A 17,204-nucleotide genomic window follows, 5' to 3' on the forward strand; every position below is an offset into this window, starting at 1 on the left:
TATGCCACAATGAAGATATTCAGTAGGTAAAGGGATTTTGGCTAAGACATAGCTTATTACAAGTCCACAGTAGCTTAGTGAGTACTAGGGGAGACATCGACAGGGTTACACCTGGCTGCGCTAGGGTGATAGTTAGGCCTCTGGTAGCGTACACAGGAGCAGTAATTGAGACAACGAAAACAAACAATGTAGGTAACATAAGAGAAGAACCAAACATTGTAATAGGGGGACCATTCGAGGCATATGAGGCTGGGTTACAACGAGCAATGTGCCTGAAATTGAGTCCAAGTCCCTGGTGGGTCAGCCGATGCCGTTTTGTGGCTGAGTATGTGCCCCCTGCGTTGGTCGGTGCACTTGGCCCGGTCTCTCTAGTGTGTGGGAGCTTGGTGTCCCTGTGTCGTTTGGATGTGCGTTGGTCTGTGAGATGATCCCCCGGTGTGTCCTTGCGCCGTGCAGGAGAAGATGCGAGCCTAGCTGGACTTCGGCTCTTGGAGCTTGTAGGTAGCTTGTGTGGGAGGCCAGTCTAGCAGGCTTGTGCTCTAGGGGGTGAGGGTCAGTGTTTGCACTCAAGCTGCATGGCGCCGCTGTGCAGGTTGTAGATGTCGCTGGGCGGGAAGTGGGTCTGGCAAGAAGTGTGGTCCCCTTCTGGTGAGCATTCGAGCGGGAGCTAGCGCCCGGGAGTTGTAGTGTTTTTTTTTGCTGTTTGGGCGCTTGGTGCAACCACCGTCGGGCGGCCGCCCTGGGTGCCACTGGCGGTCGTCTGCTTAGGTGGCGGCGGGTCATGGGGCGAATCCACGCCGCTGCGTGTCTCAATACCTGCGTGAAGGTCTGATCTTTAGTGTGGAGTACTGACCAGAGGCGTGCTCTCAGCCGGTCAAAGAACTCCAGAGCGTGTACCGGTGGCTTGATGCGAGTTCTCCCCTTCACGGGTCTCGTCCTAGCTGCCATCTTGTTTGGGCCCTTGCAGTGCTGCCTGTCTGCTGGTTCTGTCGCTTGGATGGGGGTAACCGTCCCCAGCGAGGACCGGGATAACCCCCGCCGGTCCATTGGGGGGGGTAGCAGGGCTGTGCGTGTGTCTCGTGTGGAAGCGGGTCCCTTGCCGGGCGGTCGGCCGCCTCCACCCTGCTGCAGGCTCCGCTCCGTTTTAGGCCTCATGGCCGGTGCAGGCTCTACCGGCGCGGATCTGTGCCGGACTGGTATCTTTGTGTTCCCTGCTTGGTACTGCAGCCCGATCCAAGCACCCTGAGTCGCCAGCACCCGTGGTTTGGGCAGAATTGTCGAATTCGTGGCTGTTGGTGCCGGAGGACTCAGGACGCACGTCTGGCCATCTTGGCTGTCAGGCCCCGCCCCCCAGTAATTATTTTTTATATATCCTGTATATGTTCTGCGGAATCTGCATTAAACTGTATCTTCCAAACCACTGAACGGATCTGGGTGAATTTTTGATATGTGGTTCACCCAGATCCCCCGGTTCCGAGGATATACTTTTATATTTTTATAGGGTTATTGCATGTTTTGGGGTCCCTGTGATATGTTTTATAAAACTGTATTTCTCTGTCTGTGATTATTATATTACCCATTGTGTTCAGTAATCATATCACAGGAAGAGGGGAGGATTTTATGTAGGAGTGTCTGTGTGTATTGTACGGATTGATTGGTTGTATTTCAAAACCCTGTGGGCAGTACTATGTTTGTGGATTGTGAATAAAAGAGGCTGTATGTGCCAGTACAGTCAGTTCTGCTTGACCTCAAAACGAAGTGTCGTCTCGTTATTGGTGGAATTGGATTGTATGCTGATTGCCAGGAGTGTAAGCTGATTGTATGCATTTCCTGTTCAGCTGTTTACAGCATTCATATGCTTGAGAGCATTCGTATGCTTCTCTGGTTCGGTGGTTGTGGTGTCTGCTGCAGTGCTTGGAGTCCTCAGGAAGCCCTAGGAGCATCTGTTAATGGAGGTACCCAGTCGGGGTGCCCGTCGATCCGTTACAAGGAACAATGCCAGCCTGCAACACAAAGAGCTGCAGGCTACAGTCGCTCACCCTCACCGGATCACCAGGGATTGCTATGTCCCACCTTCCTGGAAAATGGTAAGTAGGGAGGGGTATATAATGTTTTTGTTTATTTTTAATATTAAACTTAAAAGGGGCACTATAACCACTGGAACAACGACAGCTTATTGTATTTGTTATGGTGAGTAGAATCATTCCCAGACCTGCAAACAGTGTATTTTTTAGAAAAAAGGCATTGTTTACATTACAGCCTAGTAATACCTCAGCTGGACACTCCTCATATGGCTACTAGAGGTGCTTCCTGGGGAGGTGCTGCATAGTGTGACTGCCATTCAGTGTCTCCACCTTCTGCATGGAGACACTGGACTTTCCTCATAGAGATGCATTGATTAAATGTATCTCTATAAGGAGCTGCTGATTGGCCAGGGCTATGCTTGACATGTGCTGGTTCTGCCCCTGATCTGACTTCTTGAAGGCCAATCCTATGGGAAAACATTATGATTGACTGAGAGAATCACTTCTGATTATATCAGCCAAGCAGGCAGATCAGGAGCAGAGCCAGCAGCAGCAGACTGGAATAAAAGCAAGATTGTGCTATATTTAGGGGGCTATTGGAGGCCAGGAGGGGCTAGATGGTGGTTTTAACACAATAGAGTCAGGAATACATGTTTGTGTTCCTGACCCTATAGTGTTCCTTTAAATTAAAAAAAAAAAAAAAAAAAAAATATATATATATATATATATATATACTCCCATCTAACCCCTCCCCCTCCAAACAAACACACCATATGTGAGGGATGCAGTGTATGTACCGCCCAACACAATCATACACTGTACCCCTACACACACTGCACCTCTACATATACTGCACCCTCACACATACTGCATCCCTTACACACATGCACTGCACCCTCACATACTGCACCCCTCACACATACTGCACCCCTCACACATACTGCACCCCTCACACATACTGCACCCCTTACTCACATACACTGCACCCTTCATACATACTGCACCTCTACATACATTCCACCCCTCACACATTCTGCACCCTCACACACACTGCAGCCCTACATATACTGCTCCCCTCACATACACTGCACCCTTCATACACACTGCATACACACTGCATACACTCACACATACACTGCACCTCTCACACAAAGTCTGGGTTACTGAGAAGCCACAAGAGGATTTTCACTACTCAGTGGAGAAAGGTAGATACATGCTACCAAGTTGTGGAGAGCCTGATAATTTCATCCATATTGTGATCATGTTCCTCCAGATGAACCTCTAAGGAAACCAACTGCTATACTATACAGCAGCAGATGCTAACCATGAGACCCCAGATTTCCCATTATGCTGAAGCTAAATCTGTGAATATAAGAATGTGTGTACCCAAAACCCCATATATATTGTCTCTGGCATGTCCTCTTCCAGAAGAGGTGTTACACAATCAGCACAGTACACTATGCATTGCTAGATCTACTACCACACACTTTAGCACAATAATGTGCAGTTAATAAAATTAATTATATACAAAATAGCTAAGAGCTTTAGTACCTGCTGGTGGTGTTTCCCGAGTGCTGCCTAAATGTAAGTATTCCAGTGAAGACATCTTGAGAATCAGTCCTTGTTCTTCTGCACTTAATTCTGTGTCTTGTATGATACACCCAGAGAAAGAAGACAAGTTCCCCTCGATTGCTGACCTGTTATTTTGGACAAAAGCACTGCATATGTTCAATGTAAGTTCAATATGGTCAGAAATGGAGAAGAGGACCTTCATTTTTTCACAGTTAGATTCTGCAAAGTTTGCAATATTGACAGACGTTGCTTGTATCTTGAGAAATGGTAATTTATGGCTTCTCAGGGATGAAAATGCGCGAATCAGAGCATCGCCGATTCTAATTTCCTGGGGAAATAATGACAACACTTGATTCGTCTCATTTATTTTTTTCTGCTTGTCTTCCATTACATCTTTAAGATGAAGGTAGGAAGAGGAATACTCCCTTTCTATCAACGGAATCCCATGTGTTTTAGGTATATTTGACATTGCAGAAAAGTCAGGTAGAGTGTGTGGATTGTTTGGAGAAATATTAATCTGAAAACAGCGCATGAGGGAAATGCATTCGGGATATCTTTGTATGAAAAGGAACATACTGTGTTCAGAATCACTGGAAAATGGGTTTAAAGTATAGCTAAACATTTTACTCTTAATAAACTCCATTATTTTGCTTGTACAGGCAGAGAGGAACTGGCTTTCAATTCCAGCTTCAACAGCAAGATTGAGCAGAAGATTTGATTTGAGTGATTCAAGGTTCAAATCAAATAGTCCATTTATGCTATAGATTAACACATGTTCTGGTATATCAAGTTCAGGGTGTCTCTGTAAATGTTCGTTACTATCTACATGGCAATCCAGTGCTTTAGCGCTGTCATACAAACTGAATAAATATGACAAGATATTTAACGTTGCCTTGGCTGAGTTTCTGAGAGCATACTTCAACAAATAATGGTAACGTCCTACCATTTTGAGAAATGTGTCTATGTATTTAAGGTAATGTAACCCTTTGTCCAAGATGTCTTGTTCGTCAGACTCCAGTAGTTCACTAAGCCTCTTTCCTGCAAGAAACTCCTGGAATGAAGGATGGAAGAATTTAAATTTTGGTCGGAGTCTTTGTGCTGTGAATTTACAAAGTAGACCAAAATGTATGATTTCATCTCCATCTATACCAGCTTGGCTGAGGTCTTCATCTGTGAACTCAAAGCAGGACTGAAAGAGACCACGGAGAGCAAGTTCTCCACACGATGAAACAAGATCTTTTACTTTCTCAAGATGCATAGGGAATTTTTGGATATGATAAGTTAAATATGCCTTAAAAACATGTGTATCGCTGACTCTGGTGGCATCAGGAAATTGGACTTTGTAGGAACACAAGGCTAGTGTTACAAGGGGAGTTTGCAGAGTTGCCTGTAAACCTTTCGATAGCTCTAATATTACAAGAAATGATTTCAACCATTCCATGTCACATGAAAACATGTTTTTGGTCAAGTAGAGAGTGCTATACAAAGGGAATTCTTGGATTCTCAGAACTGTCCTTGACATATGACGAAGCTTTCTGCCCATACTGGTACGAACACTGACTGCCACACTCATTCTATTTGCAGGATTCTGTTCTAAAAGGTTCTTTATTTTCTCAGGAATTAAGTCCATCTCACTATAATCATCTACTAGGAACAGGATTTGGTTTCCTAAATGGTTTATAATTTTCCAGAGTATTTCTTCTGTCAGACTTGTTTTGTTTAAAGCCAGCTGTTTATTGATGATGTCACTTAACATTTCTTTTGGGTTTTTAATGGAGGAAACTGAGATATAAAAGACAAGACTGAACCGGCTTAGTATGGGGCAGGTTCCTGAGGCCCACAGAATGGCAATTTTCCGAAGCAGAGCTGTTTTTCCACTGCCAGCCTCACCTTCTACCATGGTGATATCGCTCAGTATGGACAAAATATCAGGCAATGTGAGCTGCTGCACTGGCTGATTCCTGGTGTCCTTCAAGACCACAGATATATCTGCAAAGAGGGACTTGAGATCAATGTGCATTTCAGAATAATCTCCAAAGGGTGATGAGTTCCGAAAGGTTGTTTCATTATAGGTTGTAATGAGCTCTTTGTTCAGAAACTTGACTTCTTCAAAATGATGAAATATTGTGTTTTTTGAAGCTGAAAATATGAATAAATAAAATCAAATGAGGAAAAATATGTAACTATAAGAAACAGAACTGTCTCTTTTTAGACCATTTAATAAACATTGAAATCACCTATAGCTTGTTTTAACCTTTTTTTTCCACGAGACACTATATTTTCTTTCAAATTTATATTAAAGAGTTTGCAAATTACATCACAATCCAGTCTAGACAAGGCAAAGCCAGGAAAAACAGTGCAAATGGGAAGGAGAAATAGAAACATTGTTTAATTCTTAATTGTAACGACTTACCTGAGGTGGGAGTCCGGTAGGCAGACATATATGATCACCCTTGCAATTAAACACAGACCAAGGTGGTCAAGTAAGAATTCACCTGGCCTGTGAGTCTGAATACAAACACTGGATCACTAGTCAATGAACTGACACTGCCCTCAGGGAGAGGCAGTGTCTTATCCCTGGCTAATCAGAGATAATATACAGGTGGACAATGATTGACAGGAGCAGTTACAGGTTAAGTCTAGCCCCCAGTGCTGGAGACATGGCAGGGCTAGGTTTCTGGCCAAACAAAGAACTGAAGTGGCCCAGAGGCAGGAACACAGTGTTATGGTACCTGTTGTATCTGCCTCAGAGGAGGTCAGGCATCTGGACGTGGTCCCTCGGGATGGGGCATGTGCACCCGATCATTTCAGTTATTTCGGCCATTTACACCCAGGCCGCGATAGCCCCGCCTCCTTTTTTGACGCGGCGCTCGATAGCCGACGTCATGACGTCAATGACGTCACGACCCACCAAAAACCTTCATACATACTGCACCTCTACATACATTCCACCCCTCACACATTCTGCACCCTCACACACACTGCAGCCCTACATATACTGCTCCCCTCACATACACTGCACCCTTCATACACACTGCATACACACTGCATACACTCACACATACACTGCACCTCTCACACAAAGTCTGGGTTACTGAGAAGCCACAAGAGGATTTTCACTACTCAGTGGAGAAAGGTAGATACATGCTACCAAGTTGTGGAGAGCCTGATAATTTCATCCATATTGTGATCATGTTCCTCCAGATGAACCTCTAAGGAAACCAACTGCTATACTATACAGCAGCAGATGCTAACCATGAGACCCCAGATTTCCCATTATGCTGAAGCTAAATCTGTGAATATAAGAATGTGTGTACCCAAAACCCCATATATATTGTCTCTGGCATGTCCTCTTCCAGAAGAGGTGTTACACAATCAGCACAGTACACTATGCATTGCTAGATCTACTACCACACACTTTAGCACAATAATGTGCAGTTAATAAAATTAATTATATACAAAATAGCTAAGAGCTTTAGTACCTGCTGGTGGTGTTTCCCGAGTGCTGCCTAAATGTAAGTATTCCAGTGAAGACATCTTGAGAATCAGTCCTTGTTCTTCTGCACTTAATTCTGTGTCTTGTATGATACACCCAGAGAAAGAAGACAAGTTCCCCTCGATTGCTGACCTGTTATTTTGGACAAAAGCACTGCATATGTTCAATGTAAGTTCAATATGGTCAGAAATGGAGAAGAGGACCTTCATTTTTTCACAGTTAGATTCTGCAAAGTTTGCAATATTGACAGACGTTGCTTGTATCTTGAGAAATGGTAATTTATGGCTTCTCAGGGATGAAAATGCGCGAATCAGAGCAATTTCAGACCCACCAAAAACTTCAAATCAGGACATTGTGGGGGCGTGGTCATCAATTAAGGAACCAAGGTATAAAAGAGACTCATTTGCAATGAGTCATTGCCCTGTCGTGGTTCTAGCTTGTCTGGTTCCTCAGTGCTCTTATTACTATTGTTTATTTGGTTCTTGTCTTCGCTCTCTATTATCGACTTTGCTACCTTCTCCTACCCTTGTACTCGGCTTGGCTTTCGCTTACCTGTCTTCTAGTTCCCTCGACCTTGACTTGTCCCTGACCATTCTTTGTCTTGTCTGACGTTAGTCCGGCCATCCTAAGGTCCAGTATACGTACCTTTTACTGTTTCCATTCTGCGTGTTGGATTCCTGTCACGATCCTGACACACAGGCTTAGAACCATAAAGCCCCCAGGTTCAAAGTCCTTGTTGGGCACTTCTGGGGCGACCTTGTCTGGCCGTCTACATGTCACTGTGAGTACCGTGACATTCATATCCTCTAATTTCTGTCCAATGCCAGAACAATGCTTATAACAATGATAGACAGTGAACTAAGATGGAACATAAAGATGTGTATAATAAATAAGTAACAACTAAAAGGCATCCAATAAAATGCAGAACAGTTAACATTAAGGTGTGTCGCAGGGCTGGCCCAAGACATTGTGCTGCCTGGATCCAAGTCTGAAATGCTGCCCCATTCCCCTTAAAAAAACTCCCAAAAACAACATATATGCTTCTGCAATGGTAGTGTCTCTATGTGGGTGTGCTGGGGATGAAGTGTGTGTCTGTGTGTGTGCTGGGGATGAAGTGTGTCTGTGTGTGTGTGCTGGGGATGTAGTGTGTGTCTGTGTGTGTGCTGGGGATGTATCATGTGTCTGTGTGTGCTGGGGATGTAGTGTGTCAGTGTGTGTGCTGGGGTTGTAGTGTATCTGTGTGTGCGCTGGGGATGTAGTATGTGTCTGTGTGCGTGCTGGAGATGTAGTGTGTCTGTGTGTGTGCTGGGGTTGTAGTGTGTCTGTGTGTGTGCTGGGGATGTAGTATGTGTCTGTGTGTGTGTTGGGGTTGTAATGTGTCTGTGTTTGTGCTAGGGATGTACTATGTGTCTGTGTGCGTGCTGGGGATGTAGCGTGTGTCTGTGTGTGTGCTGGGGATGTAGTGTGTGTGTGTGCTGGGAATGTAGCGTGTGTCTGTGTGTGTGATGGGGTTGTAGTGTGTCTGTGTGTGTGCTAGGGATGTAGTATGTGTCTGTGTGCGTGCTGGGGATGTAGTATATGTCTGTGTGTGCTGGTGATGTAGCGTTTGTCTGCGTGTATGCTGGGGATGTAGTTTGTGTACCCTTACCTATACACTGTGTCTGTGTATATGCATGTGTCAGTGTTTGTATCTGTGTGTCTGTATCTCTATGTGTGTCAGTGATTGTATCTGTTTGTCTCAATATCTGCATGTGTGGTAATGTTTGTGTGTCTGCATATCTGCATGTGTATCAGTGTGTCTGTGCAACTGTATGTGTGTCAGTATATGTATCAAAAACTGACACACATGCAGATACTGACACACATACAGATATACAGACAAACTGATACACCTGCAGATACACAGACATACACACAGACACATACAAACACTGCCACATACAGATACACACACTGCCACACATGCAGATACACAGACATACATATACACACACTACACACACATATACAGTTATACATATTCACACATACAGTATACACAAACTACACACTACACACATACAGACACACACTACACATACACAGATACACACTACAAGCATAAACAAACACACACACAATACACACACTACACATACACAGAGACACATACAAACACACATATACCGTCACTACATACATGTATACACATTACACAGATACACATACAGATACACACACTACTCACTACACATACACAGATACACCCACATTACACTCATACAAACAGATACACACACTACACATACACAGATACACACATACAAGCACACACACACAGATATATACACACTACACACATACAAACACATACACTACACACACACATATACAAACACACAGATACACACACAAACACACAGATACCCACACTACATACAGATACACACACAGATACACGCACACACACACAAACACACACACATTAAAAAATTGAGCCATGCAACAGGTTCAACCTTTTGCTGGCTGTGGCTGGTGGGAGGTGGGGGCCTGCTCTCCCTACCCGGCCCCATCCTTGCGGCTTCCACCTCCTGCGCGGCTTTATGACTGAGCTGGGAGAATGTGATACACTGTCACTTCTTCCCAGCTCTCTGTGCATGATAGAAGGGGCTCAGTCGCGCTGTTAAAGCGCCACAGCGCACGACCAGGCACATGTGCATCGGGTTCCCAACTCAGTTTTAGATTAGAACAGACCCCATCAGAGTGCCGGCAGCGCGTTCTACGGACCCTGGTGTGGTGGGACACAGTACCTAGACACATCGCCACCTACATGCTGGTTTCCTATAACATGGGTTTACCTTGATAAAACAAGATCATAATTGTTATAAATCAATTATTCTTATAGAGAATTGTGGAACACAACTGCAGAATTAAATGTTGGAGCTACACCTTTAATAAAAACAAGGAGTACTTCCAATATAATTTCGAAAGAGGTTTTATTATCTCTTATAGAATCAGTTAAAACAAATAGTCTCTTTCTTCCAGAATAGCATTAAGGAAAAAAGAAAGCTGAATGCAAATAGCTTGTTTGCATTAAAAAGTATTTTTTTATTTTTATTATTCTTTATTTGTTATTTTCCGTGCTCAATTGTACAGGAAGAGCATTTCAGGCATTTCTTGGGTTTTCAATTTTCATGTATAAGGCGGTTACACATATTTATATAACATTTGTGGTTTGTTTCAAGTGAAATGCTTGTGATGAGCACCTTTGTGTCGTGGTCATGTTTGGGGGCAAGCCCAGGTCTGTCTGAGTGGTGGTATGCTAGTGATTGGTTTGTGTTGTGTTTCCGGGGTGCTACAAGCGTGTGGTGTACGCTCCTTTGTGGTGCAGGCGGATGCGTGTTGCTGAGGAGCCTGTTGTGTGGTCCCGTGTTTGATTCTTGCTGTGTGAGGGGTGCCAGGTTGTGTATATCTCCTGGGTGCTGTGCGCGGCATGCTTGTCAGGTGTGCGTATGCGTTGGTCCCAGTAGCGGTTTGGCTTGCGTAATGTTGCCCCTGGCCTGGAGGGAAGTGGTGGGGGGGTGTTCAGGATGCCATTAGTCTTCGGGGTGTCTAGGGTGTTTATTTTTTGGTTTTTCCTGGGGGGGGGGGTTTATTTGTTGAGTGGGCTGGGTGTGTAGACCCTTTGTGTTCAGGGATCGTGGTTGTGTTCCTGTGTGGGATACGTCTGTGGGATACGTGTGAGTTTGGTGCAGCCGTAATATATGCATAAAATAACATGAACAGAATAGCTAAACAATAAGATAAGTAACATAAGGCTATAGGCCTTCCATGGTTGTATGAGAGTTTAGGTTGTCAGCTTGGCCGGTGTGGGCCGGGTAGTGTTGTGGTTGTGTCTAGGCTAGTTCATCACTGTCCCTTAGCAGGTTCAGGAACTCTGGGGTTGTTGGTTCTTTGCCGCTTGGTCGGTTGAGGTGCTGGCTGTTGTTCCCCAGGTAGTGGTTTGGGCGTCTTCTGCAGTGTACGGTTGTTCCAGGTGAAGTCCCAGTGCGGACAAGAATGCCGGGGCCCCCATCGGGGAGGTGAGATTGTGGGTGGTCTCTGCATGATGGACAAGTAAGGAGCCGGTGTTGCCCCATCTATATGGTATGTTGGCTTTGCGCAGGACAGTTGCATCTGAGTAGTGTGGCCCTGGTTAGGTCTTGGAAAAACAAAAGGTTTGTGTTCTCAAATTCTAGTGGCATTTTGCCCTTTATGGCAGTCATTATTTGGATTTTGTCATGTGTGGTAGCACATCTTAAGATAACGTCTCTGGAGGTGTCAGGTGAGATGCGGGCTGAGCTGGTTACCCGGTATATTCCATCCAGTGTGATTTTTTTCGCCACTGGGTGCGTCAGGAGGCGCCGCGTGTAGTGCAGCAATTCTTCATTGGTGATGGTGTTAGGTATGCCGCGGATCTTAATGTGTGTTCGGCGTTGTTTGTCTTCTAGGGACATTAATTGTGCTGCTAGGACATATTGTTCTGTTTGCAGTTGCTGGACCAAGTCTTGCAAGGTGGTTATGGTGTTGTGGACTTCTGTTATGTCCAATTCTGTGGTAGTGACTCTGTCTGTGATCTGTTGCATGTCCCTTTTAATCAGGGCAACGTCAGCGGCCAACAGTTTTTGGATGTCTGCCAAAAGCACCTTTAAGTCTCCTTTGGTGGTGGGGGCTGAATCCTCTGGTGAGACAGGGGGTATGGCTGGGCCCTCTGTGAGGGTTCTGTGTGTTTGGGGTCCCCCTACCCTCTGTTCCTGGGGCAGGGGCCATGTTTGGTGGGGGATCCATTTGTTTTGGTGTGGCCAGCCCCGGTCTGATCAGCATTTCCCCAATGTCCCTACCTTGGGTGCTGGCTCCGGTTGCAGGCTTGGGTGTGCGGCGGCCCATGTTTAGTGTGTCCGGCTGGGTGTATGCCTGGTGGTCGCGGCTATCCCCTTGTCTGCTGAAAAGTGCCTCTAGCTTGAGAATTGGCGTCGCGTGGTAGGCCGTGGTTTTGCGCCGCTGCCTAGGTTGCTTGGTGGCTTGAAAGAAGGACATCGACCTGTTCGCCCCGTCACTGTGGGTCCGGGTGTGTGTTTTGTTTGGGAGGATGGCCCCTCTGTCGGGAGATATTCGCAAGATTGCGGGCGGCAGACCAGGAGCTGTGGAAGATGGTGTCCGTGCAGGTTCGTCGTCAGGCTCCACCCCCATGAAAAAGTATTTTCAATAATAAAGTCCCCTCATATATTAATCGGTTTCTAGTATCAATTAATCTTCAGAGAAAAATGAATGGCAGTTGGAATTGATTTTCCTTATGATGTTTGTAGTAAAAAATACTTAATTAGTATATAGCAGCAATGGTTAAACTATATGGTGGTTAAAAATGTGTATATAATTGTTTAGTGAAACTTACTTAATTGCAGATTAAGGTAATCCTTATACTTAATTAGTGAAACATCCTTAATTGCAGGTTGAAGTAATATTTATACTTGATAAGTGTAATATACTTAATTGCAGTTTGTAGAAAGTAGTAAGTAGATACTTGTGGTTTATCCAGAGAGTCCTGTACGTGTAGCAAGGATGGTAAAGATCTACAATTGGTTGTTTGGTTTGTAAGTATCTACAGGAATCCTTGTAGATTACAGCAACAATGAAGAACGAACGTTACAGCGATACAGAAAGAAAGACTCAGCATGGAGACAGAGGTAGGTTCAAAATAACTCAGCAATTAAAGTTTGGCGCGGCTTGCCTATAAGGCAATTGAATAGAGCGTCATCATAAGGGGAGGAGCTTACTTCCGAACAAGGAAGTAACTTCGCGGAGCGAAATCACGGTAATTACATGACAATAATATAATATGGATAATGGATTGTGAACATGTAAATTAGGAAATGAAATCTCATTTGGCTTGGAGAAATTTTGTCCACATTAAACACTGCACTTCACACATTTTTTATTTTTTTATCTTGGCCAATGAGTGGAAGTGCATCAGTGAGTATGTGTTGGACTTTTTGCGAAGGAGAGTGTGTTAGATTGAGTGTGATTGTGTGTTTGAGTGCACGTAAGGGAGATGGAGGGTAGAGACCAAAAGGTTTGGAGGAGGAGTGGAGAGTTTGAAACACAGGATAAAAAGGAATGATACTGCAGGCAGTAATGAAGCTACAGCTGCAGTCAAGGAATATATCAGTGGAGCTGATGTGACAGATGGACCATGTAGCTACAGTAAGAGTTGGGAGACTATCCTAGTTGGCTGCTGGTGTGGAAGATAAGCCATTACTCCACTGACACTTATACTTGCAGTAATGTCATTGTTTTATATCTCGAAGTCCATAGTGACTGTTAAGACTCCCACAGTTCCCTCCTAGGAAGCATCATGTCTCTATCTCCAAAGAAGGTGCCAATTGCCCTCCTGCTTCTCAGTGCTTTCTTTTCAATGTACGAGACTTTAGTTGTCTGTGTGATTTTCATCTTAGCATAATGGGTTATGTACATGTTTGTTATTTTCCAAATGTATATAGACGGTACCATAAGGATGTTCTTCTATAGGCACAAATGTAATATATTTTATTAAGACCTCCCCCTTCTAAACCCTTAAGCCCCTTGTAGAATCAGCACACAAGTTATTACTTGTCCTGCAAGCAGGACAGACAGGCAACTTGACAGACAGCAGGTTGGTGTAAAAGAATGGGTTGCTGTATAGGGAGGCATTCTGAGCTGAGCTATCTGGGTGATAGTGTCAGAATGCCGGCAAATTCTGCAACTGGGTATCGGTAAGAATAAGGAGGAAAGACGGTAAGCACGCTGGAGTTGCTTGGCATTAAAGAGCCCAGCCCTGAGTGGTGGTACTTATCACGGTAGCTTGGAATGCATGCTCGGGTAGCCATGCGTCCCACTGCATCTGTAGTATGCTACTACACATGCTCAAATGGGCTCACGCTATTTGGCGTCAAATTTGAAATCATCCTAACTATTTAAACACTGATAGATCTGACTGACTACAGGGTGTAGAACAACAGGAATATTTGGGATACGGCTGAGAAATCTATAATTGAAACATAAAAGTGTACATAGTGTAAATCTACATAAAGTAATTAGTAAGTGATCATGAAATGCACTCACGAGATGTAGATGAAAAGATAGCGTTTCAAAGGTGCCTCCCCCGGTAATGATGGGAGGCTGATGCCTTTCTCCACTTGCTCCAGACAATAGATGAGAAAAACAGGACTTCCAGGTGGTGGAAAAGATAAAACAATTTATTAAGGATGAAAAAAAATCACCCAGCAATAAAAATAGGAATACAGGCTTTAAAAAGAGGTCCTACGCGTTTCGTTCACAAATGGAACTTCCTCAGGGACCAAATGAATTAAAATTACATGTAGAAATCACAGACATGAAAAAATACAGCCTACTCCCACCCTCCCACCAGTCCTGTTTTATAGGGCTAGTCCCTGAGTTAATTGATGATCATCTGGGCGTTCTCCTTTCTTTCCTCCCTCATTGGTGGAACAGTGGGTCATCTCCAGCTGATTTCTTTCAGTATTAGTTGAATTTCCCGGGTTCTGTATCGGCCGAAAACCGGAACCGGAAGTGGACCTTCACTTCCGCGTTCCACTGAATCATGCGTTCCAGCAGTGGAATTCAAAGAGGTTAGGATATGTGATGGTGTGGCCATCTAGTGGTCGCCAGAAGAACAGTCCCAGAGAATAGGATTTTTAAATAGATATGAATCTAACAAGAAAGAACATAATGATATCGGCAGCAAAAAGTGGAAAATAGATTTATGCAACGTACATCACTTATACACCATGAAAATCAGTACAAAACACAATTCATATATAATTTCATATTGGAATATATAAATTTGAAAGAATAGTACTACATCTATGTAGATAATGTTTACTAAAATGCCCTGTTTGTGCTCAAATATATTAGATTTTGTTAATATATTTGAGCACAAACAGGGCATTTTAGTAAACATTATCTACATAGATGTAGTACTATTCTTTCAAATTTATATATTCCAATATGAAATTATATATGAATTGTGTTTTGTACTGATTTTCATGGTGTATAAGTGATGTACGTTGCATAAATCTATTTTCCACTTTTTGCTGCCGATATCATTATGTTCTTTCTTGTTAGATTCATATCTATTTAAAAATCCTATTCTCTGGGACTGTTCTTCTGGCGACCACTAGATGGCCACACCATCACATATCCTAACCTCTTTGAATTCCACTGCTGGAACGCATGATTCAGTGGAACGCGGAAGTGAAGGTCCACTTCCGGTTCCGGTTTTCGGCCGATACAGAACCCGGGAAATTCAACTAATACTGAAAGAAATCAGCTGGAGATGACCCACTGTTCCACCAATGAGGGAGGAAAGAAAGGAGAACGCCCAGATGATCATCAATTAACTCAGGGACTAGCCCTATAAAACAGGACTGGTGGGAGGGTGGGAGTAGGCTGTATTTTTTCATGTCTGTGATTTCTACATGTAATTTTAATTCATTTGGTCCCTGAGGAAGTTCCATTTGTGAACGAAACGCGTAGGACCTCTTTTTAAAGCCTGTATTCCTATTTTTATTGCTGGGTGATTTTTTTCATCCTTAATAAATTGTTTTATCTTTTCCACCACCTGGAAGTCCTGTTTTTCTCATCTATTGTCTGGAGCAAGTGGAGAAAGGCATCAGCCTCCCATCATTACCGGGGGAGGCACCTTTGAAACGCTATCTTTTCATCTACATCTCGTGAGTGCATTTCATGATCACTTACTAATTACTTTATGTAGATTTACACTATGTACACTTTTATGTTTCAATTATAGATTTCTCAGCCGTCTCCCAAATATTCCTGTTGTTCTATATCTTGCTGTGTAAAGGTCATCCGATCTGGGTGATGACCTGGGAGGCTGTCTCATTTGAAATACTGAGATAAGTATATATTTTGTCACTTATATATTATTTATTGTAGTGATTTTTTTACACTTATATACTTGTCTATAGATTGTATTTTTCTTGACTACAGGGTGTATGTCGGATCAGGAATACCGTGTCCACAAGCCCTCTTACACGGTCTGATGTTTTTTTAAGGTAGGAGGCAAGCCTCTTTTACTTAAAAAATAAATGCTTTGGTGGGGGGTGTGGCTTGGAGGACAAGTAAGATGGCCGCGTAGAGATTAAGCTCCCTGACGGCTCCACACATTTCCACACCATGCTGAGTGTCAGGTCCGACAATGTGGAAAACACGCAGAGCATCGGAAGTCCTCAAGACTGCGGAAGCCTTCGGAGCTCTCCCACCTCGTCACTAAGGCAATATCTGATCACCCCGGCGGATCTCTCCTTGCAGGCCTTCAATGACTTGGAGACCGTGAGCTGCCTGCAATCACCCTTCCAGAAGAGAGAGACCAGCCACAATTACTCGCCTGCCAGAGCTCCCGCAGACGCTCCACCGGACTAGGTGGCCCTGCTTAGCAACCTACCAATGAAATCAGACCTCAGGGAGGCGAATGCAGACTTACGGAAGTCTATCACTTCAGAGCTGCACACCCTGCGCGATGATTTAGAAGGCCTACATCACAGTGTCTTGCAATTAGAAGCAGACTGCGACCATGTGTCGACAGCGCAGTCAGTGAATACAGACGCCATTTGCATGCAATCAGACCAACTCAGACAGATAAAAACACAGAGTGGGTCAGCACTAAATAACAAGAGTAAGATAAGGCAGCAACCCTAAGAAGGGGATCCCTTTCAACCCTTCAAAATCACATACAGAAAAAGGGAAACAGATAGAGAAGGGCTGCGCCACAGAAAAGAGTACTTAAAATCTTGTCACAATAGTGCAAGATATATTACATATAAAATGTCTTATTAAAAATAAATAAATGCAACTGTGGCTTCTGGGTTCTTTGTACTTGGGGGATGTGGAAGGTCTGGGCCTCTTCAGTCTCCGTATGTAGAAATAGAAAAGACAGAGCGGCCTAATAGAAGTGTAAATAGGGGGGCGGGGCCTGACCAGCATGGTGAACGGCCGCAACATGCAGGAGCTCTCTACCAAACTACCTCCTAGAATGTCTTACCGAGGCTCCTGCCGCTCACAAACCGCACAGAAGAGGG

At 44.1% G+C, this 17,204-nt stretch overlaps 1 protein-coding gene across 1 annotated transcript in view; it reads right to left on the reverse strand.

Annotated features, from left to right (window-relative positions):
- Window positions 1-3,263: 3,263 nt before the first annotated feature.
- LOC134610674 (baculoviral IAP repeat-containing protein 1-like) overlaps window positions 3,264-17,204 on the reverse strand; it is a 36,874-nt gene continuing 22,933 nt past the window's right edge. The window contains exon 5 of the mRNA XM_063453774.1: window positions 3,264-5,735. Coding sequence (XP_063309844.1) covers window positions 3,541-5,735 — 2,195 coding nt within the window. The 3' untranslated portion in view covers window positions 3,264-3,540. The remainder of the gene's footprint in view (window positions 5,736-17,204) is intronic.

Source organism: Pelobates fuscus, chromosome 5, assembly GCF_036172605.1.
Source record: "Pelobates fuscus isolate aPelFus1 chromosome 5, aPelFus1.pri, whole genome shotgun sequence".
NCBI lineage: Eukaryota > Metazoa > Chordata > Amphibia > Anura > Pelobatidae > Pelobates > Pelobates fuscus.